The sequence below is a fragment of the Phyllostomus hastatus genome, unplaced genomic scaffold (genome assembly GCF_019186645.2).
Source record: "Phyllostomus hastatus isolate PE091 unplaced genomic scaffold, TTU_PhHast_1.1 phas_scaffold_129, whole genome shotgun sequence".
NCBI lineage: Eukaryota > Metazoa > Chordata > Mammalia > Chiroptera > Phyllostomidae > Phyllostomus > Phyllostomus hastatus.
The window spans coordinates 10,974,766-10,991,794 of NW_025334009.1; the positions used below are offsets into that span (position 1 = coordinate 10,974,766).

General features: G+C 52.0%; 1 protein-coding gene across 1 annotated transcript; it reads right to left on the minus strand.

Moving 5' to 3' along the window:
• Window positions 1-5,565: 5,565 nt before the first annotated feature.
• On the minus strand, window positions 5,566-12,753 carry SLC22A14 (solute carrier family 22 member 14). The gene is made up of 11 exons (XM_045857362.1): window positions 12,238-12,753; window positions 11,415-11,518; window positions 11,053-11,207; window positions 9,901-10,069; window positions 9,024-9,144; window positions 8,647-8,744; window positions 8,158-8,375; window positions 7,481-7,631; window positions 6,652-6,855; window positions 6,443-6,568; window positions 5,566-5,878 (listed from the first exon to the last, which is right to left on the minus strand). The coding sequence occupies exons 1-11, from the start codon at window positions 12,751-12,753 to the stop codon at window positions 5,737-5,739; spliced, it is 2,004 nt and encodes a 667-aa protein (XP_045713318.1). The 3' UTR covers window positions 5,566-5,736.
• Window positions 12,754-17,029: the final 4,276 nt, after the last annotated feature.

Genomic DNA, 17,029 nt, shown 5'->3' on the forward strand with positions numbered 1-17,029 from the left:
ACCAGGAGCTGGAAGGGGTGAGGAAGGACCTCTGGAAGGAGCCTGGCCCTGCCGAATTTCGGTTTCGGATTTCTAGCCCCCAGACCTGGGAAAAAGTAAACATCCATTTTAAGCCCTGCAGTTTGTGGGTACTTTTTGTTCAGCAGCCCTGGGAAACTAAGACACATCGTAATTCAAAAGTTTAGGGGGGAAAAAAGAAGAAAGCATGAGTCTGCAGGGAAGCAGAAAGAAGACAAAAAGGCAATCGGGAAAAGGTAAAAATACAAAAATAACAAATAATCCAAGAGCTAATCTTTGAAGCCAGAGAAAAAGACAAGCCTTTTGAAAAATACAAAATCAGAAACTGAAAAAAACAAACACACACGACACACACACACACACACACACACACACAACCTGGTCCAACTGGATTTTCATTGTTTACACATTTTGCCAGGTTTGGGTTGGAATGTGTTGCTTCTGTTGTTCACATTTATGTTTCTAAATGTGACTGACACGCACTTTTCCTTCGTCAAACTCGTCATCTGTGTGTTTTAATCACGGCTGTGCGAGTCTCAAATCAGTTCAGAAGTCCTTTCTCTTTCTTTGTCTTCTGGAAAATTTTGTGTAAGGTTGGATTATATTTCTTGACTAGTGGGACTTACCTCTCTGTCCTCTTCCCTTAAGAAAAAGCACTTTTAAAAATGTTTCCCTTCTTTGGGATATGTTAGAAATTAATCTTTGTAATCTTTGTAATCTTTGTAAATGTTTACAAAGATTATATATATATGTATATATAGATATATATGTATATCTATATATACATATATATATCTATATATCTATATAGATCTGTATATATCTATATATATAGATATATATGTGTATATATATACATACACACACATATATATTTAATATATATAAATATATAATATATATAATATAATAATATATATAAATATATATAAATATATAAATATATATATATATATATATTTAATTCCAACATTACAGAAAAATATAAATAGAAAAAGTGTAAAATAATTTCTTTTTTTAATGATTTTTTTAAAGATGGTTCATCTTTTTTAAAAAAAAATTTTTTATTTATTTATTTTTAGAGAGGGAAGGGAGGGAGAAAGAGAGAGAGAGAGAGAAACATCAATGTGTGGCTTCTGGGGGCCGTGGCCTGCAACCCAGGCGTGTGCCCTGACTGGGAATCGAACCTGCGATGCTTTGGTTCGCAGCCCATGCTCAATCCACTGAGCTATACCAGCCAGGGCAGAAAAAGTGTAAAATAATTTCTTTAAAATCTACCCAGAGGAAATCAATCCACGTGTTGATGAGCATCCCTCTACGTACACATACATGTCTAAATTTTACGTGACTGGTACAGGTACACGTTATGCGTGAGCATCTGTAAGCTGCCTGCTTCCCTCAGCATTATGGCATGGAGATCCATTCACATCAGTAAATACAGAGATGAATCATAAATTGTGTCGATTACTTAGTCTGAATGGTACGGTCTCCTAGTGATGACTTAAAGGTTGCTTTCAGGTGTTTCTGTATTTTTTAACGTGTCGATGCAAGAAATGTCCAAACCTATAGAGAATTTTTACAAGTTCTCTTTGAACCAAACTAATGCTATACTCTGGGGAGCCAGGTCTCAAGTGCTCTGCAAAATAACAGCTTTGCAGCTTCTTTTCTGCATTTAAAATTAAGGCAGGGATGCAAAGAGGATTGAAAAAAGTAAGGTGGGGATTGGGTTACAAGACAGTTAACAAGACCGTGTTCTCTGAGAGGTTAAAACCCCCTTTCAAGGGGTAGTACAGCTGGTATTTCAGAGAACAGTGGACAGGCCTGGCTTAAATCCTTTCACTAAAGAACTTATATAAACATGGAGGGTTAGCAGCAGGGGAGTGGGAGGAGGAGAGAGGGAGAAAAGGTACAGAGAATAAGTAGCATAGACGGTAGGTAGAAAATAGAAGGGGGGGTAGAATAGTATGGGAAATGTAGAAGCTAAAGAACTTATGACACATGGACATGAACTAAAGGGGGGAATGTGGGTGGGAGAGGGTGTGCAGGGTGGAGGGGAGTGAGGGGGGGGTGAAATGGGACAACTGTAATAGCATAATCAATAATATATATTTTTAAAAAAGAAGTTAAATGCCGGGGCTGTGACTCTCCACCACAACCTGCCCACTTAGGAATTTATGATCAGATCACCCTGTGAGCACCCCCTTTTTTTTTTCATCCACAAAGGTAACAAAGGCACAATGAACATCCTTCTGTACATATACTTTCATATTTTAGTAGTTATCTCCTTTGGGTACCTCCTAGAAGAGGGTGCTAACCTACAAATAAAAGGCCAAAGTAAGAGGCAACGGCATGTGCTTGACAAGAAAAAAGAAAAAAGAACAGCTGCTCAGGAAGCACCAGTAGAGGCAGAAGCCCAAACGTGCTCCAATGAGGACACAGAGGCGGTGGGCATGATGGGAAAGGGGGTGGGAACAACTCCATCAGTAGAAGGAAGGCGTTTCCATTGGTGCAGAGAAGCCAACGCAGCGATGTGTATTCTAAAGGATGTTTTTAATTTTCAGTCTGGTAGTCCTAATATCGGCTTTCTAGCTATGCTTGCCAACCGTTCTTTGGGACACAGAGTCACCCTCGGCTCCGTTCAAAGGTTGCTGTGCCCTGTTTCAGCATCTTGAAGGTTTGAGGCACAAGACGTGTAAGGAGTACAAGGCATTTCCTCTGGGATGGGAGTTCCAGCTCCACTTTAAAGTGACCCCATTCACTCCGTCGTCATTATTTTTTACAAGGGGTTGCTGGGTCACAGGGTATGCACGTTTTAAATGTTTGCACATTTAAATGTTTGCCAAAACCCCTCTACAATGCAGGACAGACGGCACCTTCTCCTGCCTTCTGCTAGTCACTGTTTAATGAACAGGGAAACCACAGCAAAGCGAGGCCGAGGGAACGGGCTGATGGGTGGGGGCAGGGAGCACTCGAGGCCGCTGAGGGTGACTTGGGCTCTCCAGGGCCTTTGCGCTCCAGGTCGGACACCACGGGCCTAGTTCTGTGGGCTGTGACAGAAGATCGCGGGGCTGTGGTGTGGAGCCGAGCTGGAGAGGCCTTGGGAAAAGGCGAGACAGCCCAGAGCCCGAGAGGAGCACAGGGCTGGAACAGAGAGGAGAGGAAGGCAGGAAAGAGGCTCACCTAGAAGCAGAAACCACAGAGCTTGATCAGGAGACGGGCGGCAGGGGGAGCCGATGACACCCTCCTGACCTCTACCTCCACAGAAGCCCTTCAAGAAGCTTCTGGCTTTAGACGATGGCGCCGGCCCCGTCCACCTCCACGGGGCTGCCTGTGCGCTCCTCAGGAGCATCAGTGCTTGGGGTCAGCAGAGCTCACGCGTTCCCGAGACCCTGGCTCAGAGCCCAGTGGGAGTGGGCCAGGTCCCCTGGTCCCCACCGGGTGAAAGGCTCTGTCCCCTTAGGTGGCTGTGCCCGAGCTGCAGCTCTCCACCAGCTGGGTGGACTTCGGGACCTGCTTTGTGAACCAGGGGCACGTCCGGGAGGTCTACCTGATGAACCTGAGTGGTTCCCGGAGCTACTGGACTGTGCTGATGGGTATGTCACACTCTCCTGTCTGCCCGCTGCTCCCGTGTGGCTGGGCCAGGACCGCCAGGAAGGGGCCCGTGTGTCCTGTCCCCGCAGGCTGGCACCACCTGGGAATTCCTGCAGAGATGGCCAGTTCACCAGTCCCGGGGTATCCCCAGGGATCCAGAAGGCCAAGAAAAGCCAAGACCCTCTTAAAGAGAAACAATGTGGAAGAACTCACTCTCCTGGATTTGAAGACTTTAAACACCACAGTACCCAAGAAAATGTGGTATGGGCGCCAGAATGACACACCGGCCAATGAAACAGGGAAGAGAGCCCAGAATCAAACCCTCACACAGAGTCACTTGATTTATGATGACATTGAGAAAAGTGGGGGAGGGGAGAGCATCTTTTTAACAGGGGATCCTGGAAAAAATTAGACATTCATATTTTTTAAAAAAGAAGAAAGAAATTATTTAAAAAAATGCTAAGTGAAATGGCAAACTAAAGGGGCAAGAAGATATTTGCAACACGTATAACTGACAATGAACTTGTAAAGAACATGTAACGTACTCCTGCAAATCTATGAAAATGAGAACAGACAACCCAGTACAGAAGTAGACAAAAGACCTAACTAGGGATTTCATAGACAGGGAACCCAAGTGGCCAACACATATATTAAGAGGTGCTCAATCACCTTAGGAAGGAGCAAAGGTTAAGTTAAACCTAAGACATCACCACGCAACCATAAGATTGGGTGAAATTTAAAAAGTCTGAAAATGTCAAATATAATCAAAGAGGTGACATAGCGCCGGCTGAATCCTTCCAACAAAGTCACTAGAAGGGAGGTGTTGGCACATGGCTAATATGTTGCCCACCACAGGTCACAGGTAGGGCCCCCCAAAAGCAAGGGGGCATTTAAAGCACCCCACGCCGTCCTCTGAACAGATGCCCTGTGAGCTGCCTTTGCCTGGGCAATCCTGGGGAACTTGGTAAGGAACAGAGGGGCCAGAAAACCACACTGACAGGGGAAGGCGTGGGCACTAGCTTCCTGCTGTCCCAGAGTTTGGGGGTGTACACTCAAAGCAGTGTGCCGGGGACAGGGTGCCAGAAGCCACAACTCCACTGTGCTGCCCTCTCGTCCCGCCCTGGGGACTCAGGGCCTCCCTGCCCTCCCTGCATGAGGACAGACATTCTTTTCTATCCTCTCAGAAGCTCCTCCCTTGTAAGCTGATGATTTTCCAATAAACTGTGGAAGAGACAGAGAGAGACAGAGAGAGAGGGAGAGAGAAAGAGAGAGAGAGAGTGAGTGTCAGGCCTTGTCGGAACCCACCCCCTTCCAGGGGGAGGGGAGGTGGAGGCCAGGCCCTGACCCAGAGGCTTCCATCTGGCTAATGGGTGAGGATTCCTGGGCTGTGCCTGGGGAGCCCGCAGCTGGCTGGGAAGGGCAGACTTGCCCTCGGGGCATCTGGGACTGTGACCCAGGTTCTAGGGATCATTCTCAGGGTGGTGGTGGTCAGAGGTCAGCCCAGCTGGAGCCATCAGGGAAGGCGCCCCTGCGGAGGAGGCCATCCTGTCTGGGGAACGTCAAGGGAAAAATGGAGTGAGAAAGCCCTGTGCCATGTGGTACAGATGGGAGTTCTCATTATTTCTTCACATTCCAGCCGTGGCCCCGACTGGCGCATACAGTGGGACAGTGACATCTGTCCTCAGCCTGCACCGGAGCAGAAAGCCCACCCACACTAGCGGGTGCCAGGGCTGGAGGACGTGGGCAGTGTGGAGGCGAGATCCTGCCCTTGCCCGCTCCTGGCCCTCACAGACATGGCCCACCCACACCTCCCCCAGGGAGCTCCTGGCTGCCCCCAAGAGTTAGCTAAAGACCTTAAGGACTCTGGATGAGCCTGTCTGACCCATGATCCTCTACGCCTGTGTCTCTGGATCTCCAGACAAAGACAATTGGACGTAGCCATCTCAAGGCCAACACGGCGCCTTTATTAGAATGCATCACCCCTCAGCTCCCTGCCAAGGTGCCGCTTTTGGATCTTGAGGACGGACCTGCCTCCCCGCTTGGATTAGGCCCAGAACTTGCAGCCCAGAACACACGGCCACATACCCAGCCACTCAGCTCAACCGAGCCCGTCCGAGGGCCCGGCCCTCAGTCCTCCTGTTTGTCCTTGGTCTCTTCCGGGTCCTCGTTCATCATCTTGTTGAGAATGGTGTTCTCCGCCACTTCCTCAGACTCCTCACCCACTGACATATCCTTGGACACCAAATCCTGGTTCTTGTTACTGAACAAGCTATTGGAGAACAAGTCGTGAGCTGGACATTTTGGAGCAGTGAAGGCAGCGACTCTGGGGCAGTCCCCAGCAGCACTGGCCCTGTGCTCCTGCGAGGCAGGGCTCCCCCACCCCTGTGGGGCATGAGCCTGTGACAGCCCCTGGGACTAGGCCACTGCCATCCCCTGACTCCAGCCAGACCCTTCTGTCCTCTGCCTCTTTGGAGTTCTGCGTGCCATCTTCAGCACAAGCATTGACTGAGTGCTTGTCACATGCTAGTCACAGGGCCAGCTGCTTCATGTGGGTTTATTCCACCCAAAAACCCTGGGAGAGAGGAACGCTAGGCTATGTCGTTTTAACCCGTCGGTGCCTCCGGTTCCTCATCTGTGAAATGGGGGGTGGGGGGCAGTGACAGGGCCCACCTGGCATGTCGTTGTGGTGAGGACACAGTGTGACAAGGCACGCATGGGAGGGTACCTGGCACGGAATGCACAGGGTCTGGCACAAAAAACGCTCCCTCCCTCAGCCCTGGGAGGCAGCCCTCCAGTCCAGGTAGGCGGCCAGGAGGCAAAGAAAGGAGAGGACCTGATCCAGGTGGGGTCGGAAGAGCCAGACAGGATGGAACAGAAGTTGGACTGCATAGAGTGGGCGAGAGTATCCAGAAGCGCTGGGGAGGCCGTACTGGACACAGTGGCTCTTCCATTGGTGGCCCTTTGGGGAGAGGAGCGGGGTTGGATGGCACCCAATAGCCTCTCTGGGCTACATTCCGGAGCCCAGGGGCCTCACACACCTACCTGTCCCGAGTGGAACAGTCGTCCGGATAGTCAGAGAGGGGCCAGTCGCACGTTTCTGGAAGCGTGAGGCAGAGCAACAGGGCGCAAATGGTGAAGATGCAGAAGAGCGAACTGGAAATGGTGATGAGGTTCTGGCTGATGAGGGCCACGGATAAGATGCCTCCAGGCACCCAGGCCAGGAACACCAGCCCTAGACCCGTCGACCTGGCAGGAAAGGTCAGAGCCTGTCTGGGGGGCCTCCTGGGCCCAGAAGCTGGGGAGAGTAGAAGCAGCAGCTCCCCAGAACTCCATCCACCCTGTCCCAACTCAGTCAGACCTTGGAGAATTTAGCTCTCCTTTGATTCGAAGAGGTAGTCATTTCTTCGGGGCCTACTCCATGGGGTCAGGAGTAGGAGAAGTAGGACCCACGGAACAGTGGTGGTGGTGGGGCGGTTTGGGAAGAAGGCTGGGCAGGAGGATATGGTTGCCCGTAGCAACCTCTCCCAAGGTGAAGGGTTTGAGCCTCAGAGTGGCCCGGATACTTCTCAGACACTCTGCGCAGGATGGAAACTAGCGTTGCACCCCCCAGGGCCAATGCTAATCCTGCCCCTTGTCCTGTATGACCTTGACCCAGTGCCTCCCCCTCTTTGGTTTCATTGTCTCGAGCAGGGCTAATGATGGTGTTTGGAGACTTTTTCGTGAGGTGTAATAATCCATGCCAGCTCCTCAGCACGCTGCCCATCGCCAGGTGAACGCCCAGTCTTAGCTGCTGCCATTCACCTTGTTATTGTCCCGCCTTCTCACTGTCCCCCCCCACCGCCGCCCCCGACCCCTCCCGCCCGGCTCGCACCTGAGGACAGTAGGGAAGAGCTCGGCAGTGTAGATGAAGAACACGGCGACTGAGATGGCCTGGCTGAATTTTCCAAGCAGGACTATCAAGGCCTTGAAGGGTTTTGACTCTGTGGCCAGACAACGTGACCACCTGAGTTTGGAGCCACCCCCCACCCCCATCAGGCCAGGCAGGGGAGGCCTGCCCATCAGCTCTCACTGATCCCTGTCCGAAGCCCACCCCACCACCCCATCAGCTGACTCGCGCGTGTGGTCAGAGGACCGTCAGTGTTCCAGGGCCCAGTCAGGCCGGGAGTTCATTTTTGCTGCATCTATTCACATTTAACCACCAGATCAGCCACGGACTGGAATCAGGTGGCAGAAGGCTGCCCACTCTCCCGCCTGCGCAGGGACGATTGCTCTGAACGGCACTGCCCTCTCCCAGGCCTCTGAGAGCTGTGTGTTTGGAACCTGTCGGAACCACCCCCACCCGCCCACCAGGGGGCAGGACAGCGCTCCAGCAACCGGTGCCTGCTCCCCAGGTGTTGGGGCATCTGCAGGGGAGGTGGGCTCTGGGCACAGGAGGCAACTCCCAGGGTGCCTTGTTGGCGGGACAGGACGGGAAGCACGAGGGAAGGGTTGGACAGGAAGGAGGCGTTGGACAGAAGGCTCAGGGCGGGGGTTGGGAAGGGCGGGCTGTACCTGAGGGGAAGAGAAGCATCAGCAAGTTCATGAAGATGTTGTGGAAGACGGTCACAACCAGGCTCCCCTTCCTCCCCATCAGCTTGAGGAGAAAGATGGAGCATAGTTGGGCGGGCACCTCAATCAGGCGAGGAATCATGTGGCTGATGTGGAAGCTCAGACCAAAATCCTTCATCCTGAAGCCCATTATAAAGTAGCTGTGACTGATTGTGAACCTGGAATGAAGCCAGGAGAGAAACGCTCGGAGAGAGCAAGAGAGAGACCACGCACAGGGGCACGCGCACAGATGGGGCGCGGTGTGGGGGCGGGGGCGGGGGAGTCGGGCGAGAAGGGAAAAGAGACGTGAACACAGATCGGGGATCTGCGGGCCAAGCCGGGGTGCTGAGGCCTCGCTCCCCTGCAGCCTGGCCCGGCCTCATTCCTTCGCCAGAGTTTCCGGCGGGCACGTCCGTTTGCCGTCACCACCCTTCAGCCATGGGGACTCACCACACATAGCCTGTCACCAAGGTTATCTTGCACAGGTTCTTATTGTTATATAAGTTCAGGATTGAGGCATGTCGTATGTTCTTTTCAGGTACCTGTAGCTACAGGACAGAAAGGACCGACCAGAGGCAGGGCAGAGACCCCAGCTTGTTCCCGCCCCTACAGGATTCTCGAGCGCCCCCACACCCCCACCCCCGTTCCCCCAGTGCCAGCCTGGTCCCTGGCCTTCCCCTGGCAGGGGTGGGTTTTCTGTCACTGTTCCTCTCAAGCAGTGGGCTGGGGACCCCCTCCGGGCCAAAGTCCCACCTGAAAGGATGCAGAGGGAAGAGGCCCTTCCACAGCAGCCTGCCCTGCCCTGCTCTGGCTCCAAGGCCTCTTACCTTGTCCAGGCGCCTTAAAGGAATCGTCTTCTTGTTCACGCTGGCTGCATAGCACAGCACCTGCTTGGCGGTCTCCACCTTCCCTCTCACCATCAGCCACCGAGGGGACTCTGGGAGGATCCTGCATGGCACAGCCCCCTTGTCTGTCACTCCCAGATGCCCCCCCCGCCCCGCCAAGAGGGCCCTGTCCCCATCTCAACAGTGCCCATCCTGTTCCAGTATGAGGTCATTCAGGTGCTGGAGGCCTTGGAGGCGGCCATCTACCTTGAGACATCCTCCCCCCATCCTTGGCAGTCATCCCTTCCCCTGCCCCAGCCACACGCAATCCCCGGCTGCTCGGTGTCCCCCTGCCCACGTGCTATCTCGGCCTCGCCGTCTCTTTCCCCTCTGCCACCTGTGAGAGTGCTGTACTTTCTATCCCAGGGGTCGCCTCCACCCCCCCGTCCCAGGCATGCTGAGGACGCTGTCTTCCACGCCCACACACTCTCCTGGAGCCCCATGCTCGTAGCTGGGACTAGCACGGTGACCAGGTCACCTCCTAGGTGGCTCCCTTTTCCAGGTTGTCCTCCCTCCTCAACTCCCTGCCACTCCACAAAAGCCACCTCAAGATCATCAAGGCCAACAAGCACTTTACCAGCCTCTTTTTTTTTTTTTTTTGACCTCGACCTTGTCCATACGTTGTCCTTGAACCTTGCCTTTCGAAGAGTTGCCTTCTGGTTTTCTGACCACCACTCTGGCGTCTCAGCAGCCCCCAGCTCTCTCTCACCTCAGCTGCGTACCCTTCAGCCCAGGGAACATCCCACCCACTCCATCCCTCCCAGGACCCTTCCCACCCATCGGCCCCAGCCCCGTGAGTGCCCTGCACCCCTCAGCTCACCAGATGAAGGAGATGAAGGAGAACGCGGGGGCCCCGCCCAGCAGGAACAGCAGCCGCCAGTGGGGGAGGTTGTAGGCCAGCCCCGTCAGGAACATAATCCCCAGAGAGAAAAGGCAATGGTTCAGGATGACCGAGTGGGCCCGGTACTCATTCGTCAGCCACTCAGTAGCTGTGCGGAGGAGGCCAAGAGGACGCGATCACGGTCCACTCAGGGTGCCCAGGGCTGCCCCTGCACCCAGCCTTCTGAGATGTCCCAGCCCTGCCTGGGACAGATGAGGCTGGGCGAGCCTTCTTCTGCCTGCTTATGATCTGCCCAAGGTCCAGAGACAGCCTTCCAAAGCCAGGCAACAGTGTCCCTGCCGTGGCCCCACAAGGCACACCGGAGGCCGCTCGCCTGACCTCCCAATCTTTCATGTTGCCTCCAGGCCCTTCTCAGCCTGGCTGTCTCCCCACCCCCCGAGAGCACCCGCTGCCTGACCACCTGCCTCTCGCCGGGAAGGCCTGGGTGTGGGCACACCACAGTGGCTGCCCCACGGTGTCACTGAGACTATGTGTCACTGTCCTTGTCTTTGCTCTCAGTGCATCGGCACTTTGGCCACTCAGGTCAACCTCTGCAGAGGGCCCAGGTCCCTCTGGCCGGGCTCTGGCAGGAGCTCCAGCAGGGACCGGGGAGCACAGCCGGAGATGGCAGCCATGGGGCTGAATGAGTGCCTGGGTGCCGGGGGCTTTCCCGTCCCACCGGCCTGGGGTGGAATCGCAGTACCTCCGCTTCACCTGAGCAAGGTGGGGGACGTCCTGAGGCTCAAGTATCCTCCTCGGCCAAAGGAATAATAGAATAATGCCTACCGAATAGTGTTGCCAATACAGACAAAGGACCTGGGGTCAGCTTGGCCCTCCTTCAGGGCTCAATAAATATAAGCCATGTGCAGGGCATCAGGGGACATGAGAGGAATGTGTGGGGTGCTAGGCAGGTAGAATAGGGGGTGAGAGTGGAAGGGCACTCTGGGCACAGGTGCTGCACACCTCCAGGCAGCCCGACGTGGAGGCTCTGTCCTCCACTCCCAGCACGACTGGTTCCGCGGGGTGGCGCGCCCCACCCACATGCACTCCCCGCAGTGCCCACCGCCCACACGCCCGCACAGCCGAACTCACTTAAAGCTACGCTGTTGATGTAATAGCCCGTCGACGCCTGGAACGTCCCAAAGCGGAAAAACAAGTACTGTTGAAAGCTGTTGACGAAGGCTGTCCCAAAGCCGAAGATGATCATTCCCAGGATCGACAGCAGGATGGAGGGGTAGCGGCCGATCCTGAGGGCGGTGAGGGGAGGATGTGCCGAGCACCTGGACCTCTGTGTCTACCCTAGCCCAACCCCAGGGGCCAGGTCCCGAACCTTGCATGGGCCTCCAGAGTGCACATTCCCTCACTCACCCCAGCGTGAGACTTCTCAGCTCTGAATGCCCATGAGGAGGGGGCAGGGGTGTTCCAGGGGCCAGGAAAGACTCTGGGAGACTCACCTGTCACCTATTAACCCGAACAAGATCGACCCTATCATGAGGCCAGCCAGGAATATGGTCTTCATGATGTCCGAGGCCATTTCCTCCTCACACACCAAGTCAAACTGGGGATTAATGCAGGGGTTGGCCACAGGCCTCCACCCAGGGTCAGCCTTCTGGTTCCAGATACTGAGCCTCCTCCCAGGGTAGGCCTTTAGGCAGAAGGGGCCTGGGACGGGGATAGGGAACGGTGTGGCAGGCGTCAGCCATTCCCTTGGCCTTCCATCCTGCATCCAGCAGACTCTGGGAGTTAGGCCTGAAGAGAGGGACCAGAGGTACGGGCCGAGATCGGGGTAGATGGACAGGTCACTGAGTAAGGGCCAGCATCACCAAAGGCCCTTTCTCCAAAACAGAAGTTTGGGCCCCAGCCTAGAGATTCAAACTGGACAGGCCTGCGCTTTGAAGGGTGCAGGTTGCCGCTTAGCCTGAGGAACCCTGTAAGAGGTACCCGATCAAAACTGCTTCTTTCCTCAATCCCCCGTCTTCTGAGAGTTCAGAGGCCAGAGCCACAACTACAGAAGCACTCCCTTGGACAGATGGCAAACGCTGCCCTCTGCCTTCTGCCCCCTACCCCCAAACCCACTCTAGCTTTCTGGCTAGGACAGGTGAGGCCCGGGTTGGGCAGCAGGAATCCTAAGTTTCTGCCCTGGCCTTTCCTCTGCAGGGTGACCTTGGGTCAATTGCTTCTTGTCCCCGAGCCTCTGTTTCCCCACATGTTGGGTGAACGTGAGGGTCCGTCTTTGGGCCCCCGAGATAGCTACAGACAGCTCTGGACAAGACACACCTCATTGATTATCGACCGCGTCTTGCTGTGAGGATAGATCCACCCATTGTAGCATGACTGTGTGTAGTTGAGGCCAAACTTGATGATAGAATCCAGATCCCAGGTGACAGGCATGTACATGAGGCATGGCATGAAATTACCATTGGTATCCCGGGGCAGGGTCAAGTTCAGCTGTTCCTCCTCTGACAGGTTCGGGCCCACTGCCAGGATCCAGCTGGTGTTGCAATAGGGCTCCTGGGCTGTGAACGTGAAGATGTCAGTGAAAGTGAAGAAGGCTAACAGGATGTAGGGGAAGGAGGTGAGGGCCACCAGCCTCTGCTGGAATGTGCCAAACCCCCCCAGCGCATTCATGATACTGTCAAACTTGTCATCCTTATTGGTTTTGATGACTCTCAAGCTATGTAACAGCGACTCCACGGAAGAGGAAGTTGAGAATTCTGCTGAATCATGCTGGACTGAGCTCTTGGAATAATCCGGGGATTTGAGCTCCGCACCCAAGTTGTCTTCGTCTGCCATCTGTTCAAAGAAAGGATGCAGCACAGTCACTATTGCCACCACACCCCAGACCTCAGGGGCTGGCATGGGAGCCACGGGCTAGAAGCTGACCTCTCCAGCTTAGAATCCTGTGGACTCCAGCCTTGCTATTCTTTGTAGTTCCCTCCTTGGCTTCTAAAATGTCTTAGTTAACATAATGTCCCCCGTTGGCCCACCCATTCGGATTTCTTAATGTTTTAGAAAGTGCTGTGCTAAGTGCTGAGGAGTTCTCCTACAGCTTCCCCGCAACGGAAACCGCACGTGCACACGCACACCAAGGTAGCGCCAGGCTTGCAAAAGGAGAGTTCTCCAGAGAACGTTCTTTGCAAACAAGCAAACCAACAAAACCCCGGCCTCCCAGTCTGGATCACGAGTGGCCAGGAACCAAGGCCAAGGCGGGTGGCCGGAAGCCCTGGCCATAGACATAGGAGCCAGAGCCACCAAAACAGTAGGATGCCACACAGCACGGAGCCAGAGCAGAGGCAGGTAAGGCAGGAGTGAGGTAGCGACAGTGACCGCAAGGATACCACCCTGAAACAGCAGCAAGGGGTGGGGTGGGAGCGGAAGCTAAGCTTAAAGAACTCTGTTTTAAGGCACAACCCTCAGCAGGGCTGAAGAGGTCCCGAGTGAGGGCATCTCTCGGCTGCCAGCAGAAGCAAGCCCTGCCCTGAAAGGAAACCTCTGCAAATGAAACCTGCGAGGCTCTTACAGATGAAGCTCAAGCAAAGAGCTCAAAACAAAATTGTCACACACGGGAGGAGGCAAGCCCTTCTGAGTCAACAGAAACAAGAAACAATAGCTTGAGACTGGATTCACGATCTGACATCGATATAGGTGTGTGCAGGTATCCAGGGTCCGGCACAAATAATGCCTCCCCCTTTTTTTTAATACAAAATCTTTTATTACCAAGTCATCAGCATGTAATACTGCAACATAACCATATCACACTCGAGCACGCCATAGGACCCTTCAGGTAAATTGTTCAAATTAAAACTATATTACACCCCTAGTTTCACCCTACCAACCACACTCCTGCGGGCGTTACTTCTGCCGGCCCCTGTATTTTTCCATCTCTGTCCGCTGAGATGGCCTACGAGCAATGACACTTTAAGACCCGTGAGGCACCTAGTACGCAGATCTTGGTTTCTGAGTAAAAGAACCAGGGCTCTTTGGAGAAGGGGTGGATTCGAGGGGAAGTATGAGATGAGTCTGGAATGTCTCACGGTACCAGAAAGTAAGGAAGTGTCCCCAGCATGACAGGGGCCTGTCAAAAGGACACAGGAACCAAACAGAAGGAGTCCCCAGTGATCGAAGCTGGGACAATTTTAGCAGCAAAATAAATAATGATAGTAATGAATCCCCCATAGAACAAATACATCTGAATCCACGCCGAGGTAAAGAAATAACTGGGTAAATGAACAGGAGTAAGAGGGGCTGCTCTTCCTCACTGTAGAATCCTAATTAATACACGTGGAAGGGATGATGGGAATAGGATGGAAACAGGAGAAGCCGATATTTGCACAGTCCCAGAGTACCTCCCCACAAGACACTGTTCACTTACAAAGGGGAACATATGTAGAGAAGGCACTGGGTGGATACCACTTGAACCACGCGACGGAAGTTAAGATCACCAGTGATGCGACGTGTTGACAGTATGTACTGTTTGATGTCGTGCACTGAGAAGGGCACAGTGTCGCTTCTGAGGCATTCTTGCCCAAAATGCATAATGTTAACACGGTCATGGGAAAACACCAAACAAACTGAGGGACAGTCTACAAAATAACCGGCTAGCACTTTTCAGACGTGTCGAAGCATGAGAGGGGAAGCAAGCTGAAGGAACTTTTCTAGGCTGAAGGAGACGAAGAAGACACGACAGCAAAATGCAGTGCGGGGTCCTGACCTGGACCCCCGATGGGGGAAAGAACACTAGTCACACACAAATTAGTGGGGACTGTTTACCAAATCCAAGTGAGGTCTGTACATTAGTTAACAGCACCGCATCGATGTTGACTTCCTGCTCTAGATCACTGTATTGTGGTTAAACAAGATGCTCTCACTGGGGGGAAGACAAGGGAAGGGAAAGGGAAAGGGGGAGTTCTGTGTTCAGGAGTCCCTCCTTTCCTATCAGTTCGCTTTTCATGGTTTCCCTGACCTGCGGTCAACCGCGGTCCAAAAGTATCAAGTGGAAGTTTCCGGAAATAAACCATTCATACGTTTTCAATTGCGTGCCATTCTGAGTAGCACGATCAATTCCACGGCGTACAGCTCCTTCTTGCCTGGCGAATCAGCCCTCCGTCTGGGGATCTCCACGGTGTATCCAGTCACTGAGTAGCCGTTTTGGTTTTCAGACTGCCTGGTATTGCAGGGCTTATGCCTGAGTAACCATTGTTTTACTTCACAAGGGCCCCAAAGCACAAGAACAGTGGTGCAGGCAGTTCAGATACACTAAAGAAAAGTCATAAACTTTACCATAGGTGTGTATGTAGAAGAAAAATCAGTATGTACAGGGTTTGGTACTCTCCCCAGTCTCAGGCATCGCCTGGTGGGTCTTGGGATGTATCCTTTGCAGATAAGGATAGACAATTGCACTATTTTTGCAACTTTTTTCGTCACTCTAATAATCTTTAAAATTGAAAAGATTTTTTGCCTTAGCTAGTATGGCTCAGTGGACTGTACGCCGGACTGTGAACCAAGAGGCCATCGGTTCAATTCCCAGTCAGGGCACGTGGCTGGGTTCTGGGCCAGGTTCCCAGCTGGGGATGTGCGAGAGAAGCCACTGATTTCACCTCTCCCTAAAAATAAATAAATACAATGTTTTTAAAAATTTAAATGAGTTTTTAAAACAGGGGAATTGAAAAAAAGAGACACCATTTACAATATTAAGAGAATATGAACTGGGAACAAATTTTACAAAATAGGTGCAAGACACCCATTAGGGTGGCTGTTACTGTACTTAAAAATAAAACTCCAGAAAACAACAAATGTTGGTGAGAAAGTGGAGAAATTGGAACCCCTGTTCATTACTGACGGGAATGGAAAATAGGGCAGCCCCTCTGTGGCAGATCCTTGAAAAATGAAAAAGAGAGTTACTGTTTGATCCAGCAATTCTACTTCTGGCTATGAGCCCCAAAATAACTGAACGCAGAAAGTCAAACAGATACTCGTACACCAAGGTTCACAGCAGCGCTATTCGCAGCAGCCAAAAGGTGGAAGCAACTCAAGTGGCCATCAGTGGGTGAACAGGTAAGCAAAATGTGGTGTGTACAGGTGATGGAACATGATTCTGCCTTTAAAAAGAATGAAATTCTGGTACGTGCCATCGGGATGACCCTCGAGGACCTTGCGTTCAGTGAAATAAGCCAGTCACGAAAGGACAAACGTTGTGTGATTTCACTTTTATGAGAAAACCAGAGGAATCAAATTCAGATACAGAAAGTAGCAAAGTGCTTGCCAGGGACCAGAGAGAGGAGAGAATGGGGGGATATTGTTTAATGGTACAGAGTTCAGTTGGGGAAGATGCAAAAATTCCGCAGATGGGTAATTTCACACTGTGGTGCCTCTGAATGTCACCCTTAAAAACGGTGAAGATGAAATGACTCCTATAACTCAATAACAAAAACCCACAAATAATTCCGTGTAAAAATGGACAGAGGAACTCAATTGACACTTTTCCACAGAAGACATACAAATGGCCACCAAGTACACAAAAAGTTGCTCAACATCATTAGTCAACAGAGAAATGCAAATCAAAACCACCATAAGATATCACCTCGCACAAATTAGAATAGCTTTCATCCCAAAGGCAAGAGGTAAGTGGGGTGAGGAGTTAGAGAAAAGGGAAACCTTATATTCCGCACAGCTGGTGGGAATATAAATTGGTGCAGCCACTGCAGTCGACAATGTAGAGGTTCCTCAAAAAATTAAGAAGAGCCCTGACTGGTGTGACTCAGTTGGCTGAGCATTGTCCATCCTGCAAAGCAAAAGGTTGCTAGTTGGATTCCCAGTCAGGGCACATGCCTGGGTTGCAGGTTCGGTCCCCAGTCAGAGCATGTAGAAAAGACAACCAATCAATGTTTTGCTCTGACATTGATGTTTCTCCCCTTCCCTTCCCCTATCTCTAAAATTAATAAGTATGTCCTTGGATGAGGATTAATATAATAATAATATAATAAGAAAAATGGGCAAAAGACATGAATGGGCATTTCAAGAAGAGGAAATTAATGTCTTCATATGTTTGTGGCCCACAAACATATGAAGA

What these genes read in the sequence shown, in the direction of transcription:
- SLC22A14 (XM_045857362.1), bottom strand. Translation starts at nt 12,753, where the DNA reads ATGGCAGACGAAGACAACTTGGGTGCGGAGCTCAAATCCCCGGATTAT. An exon ending in CGCGGTCGATAATCAATGAG is followed by an intron (nt 11,519 to 12,237) that starts GTGTGTCTTGTC and finishes ATTAATCCCCAG; the next exon opens with TTTGACTTGGTGTGTGAGGA. An exon ending in TTGGTGACAGGCTATGTGTG is followed by an intron (nt 8,376 to 8,646) that starts GTGAGTCCCCAT and finishes GCTTCATTCCAG; the next exon opens with GTTCACAATCAGTCACAGCT.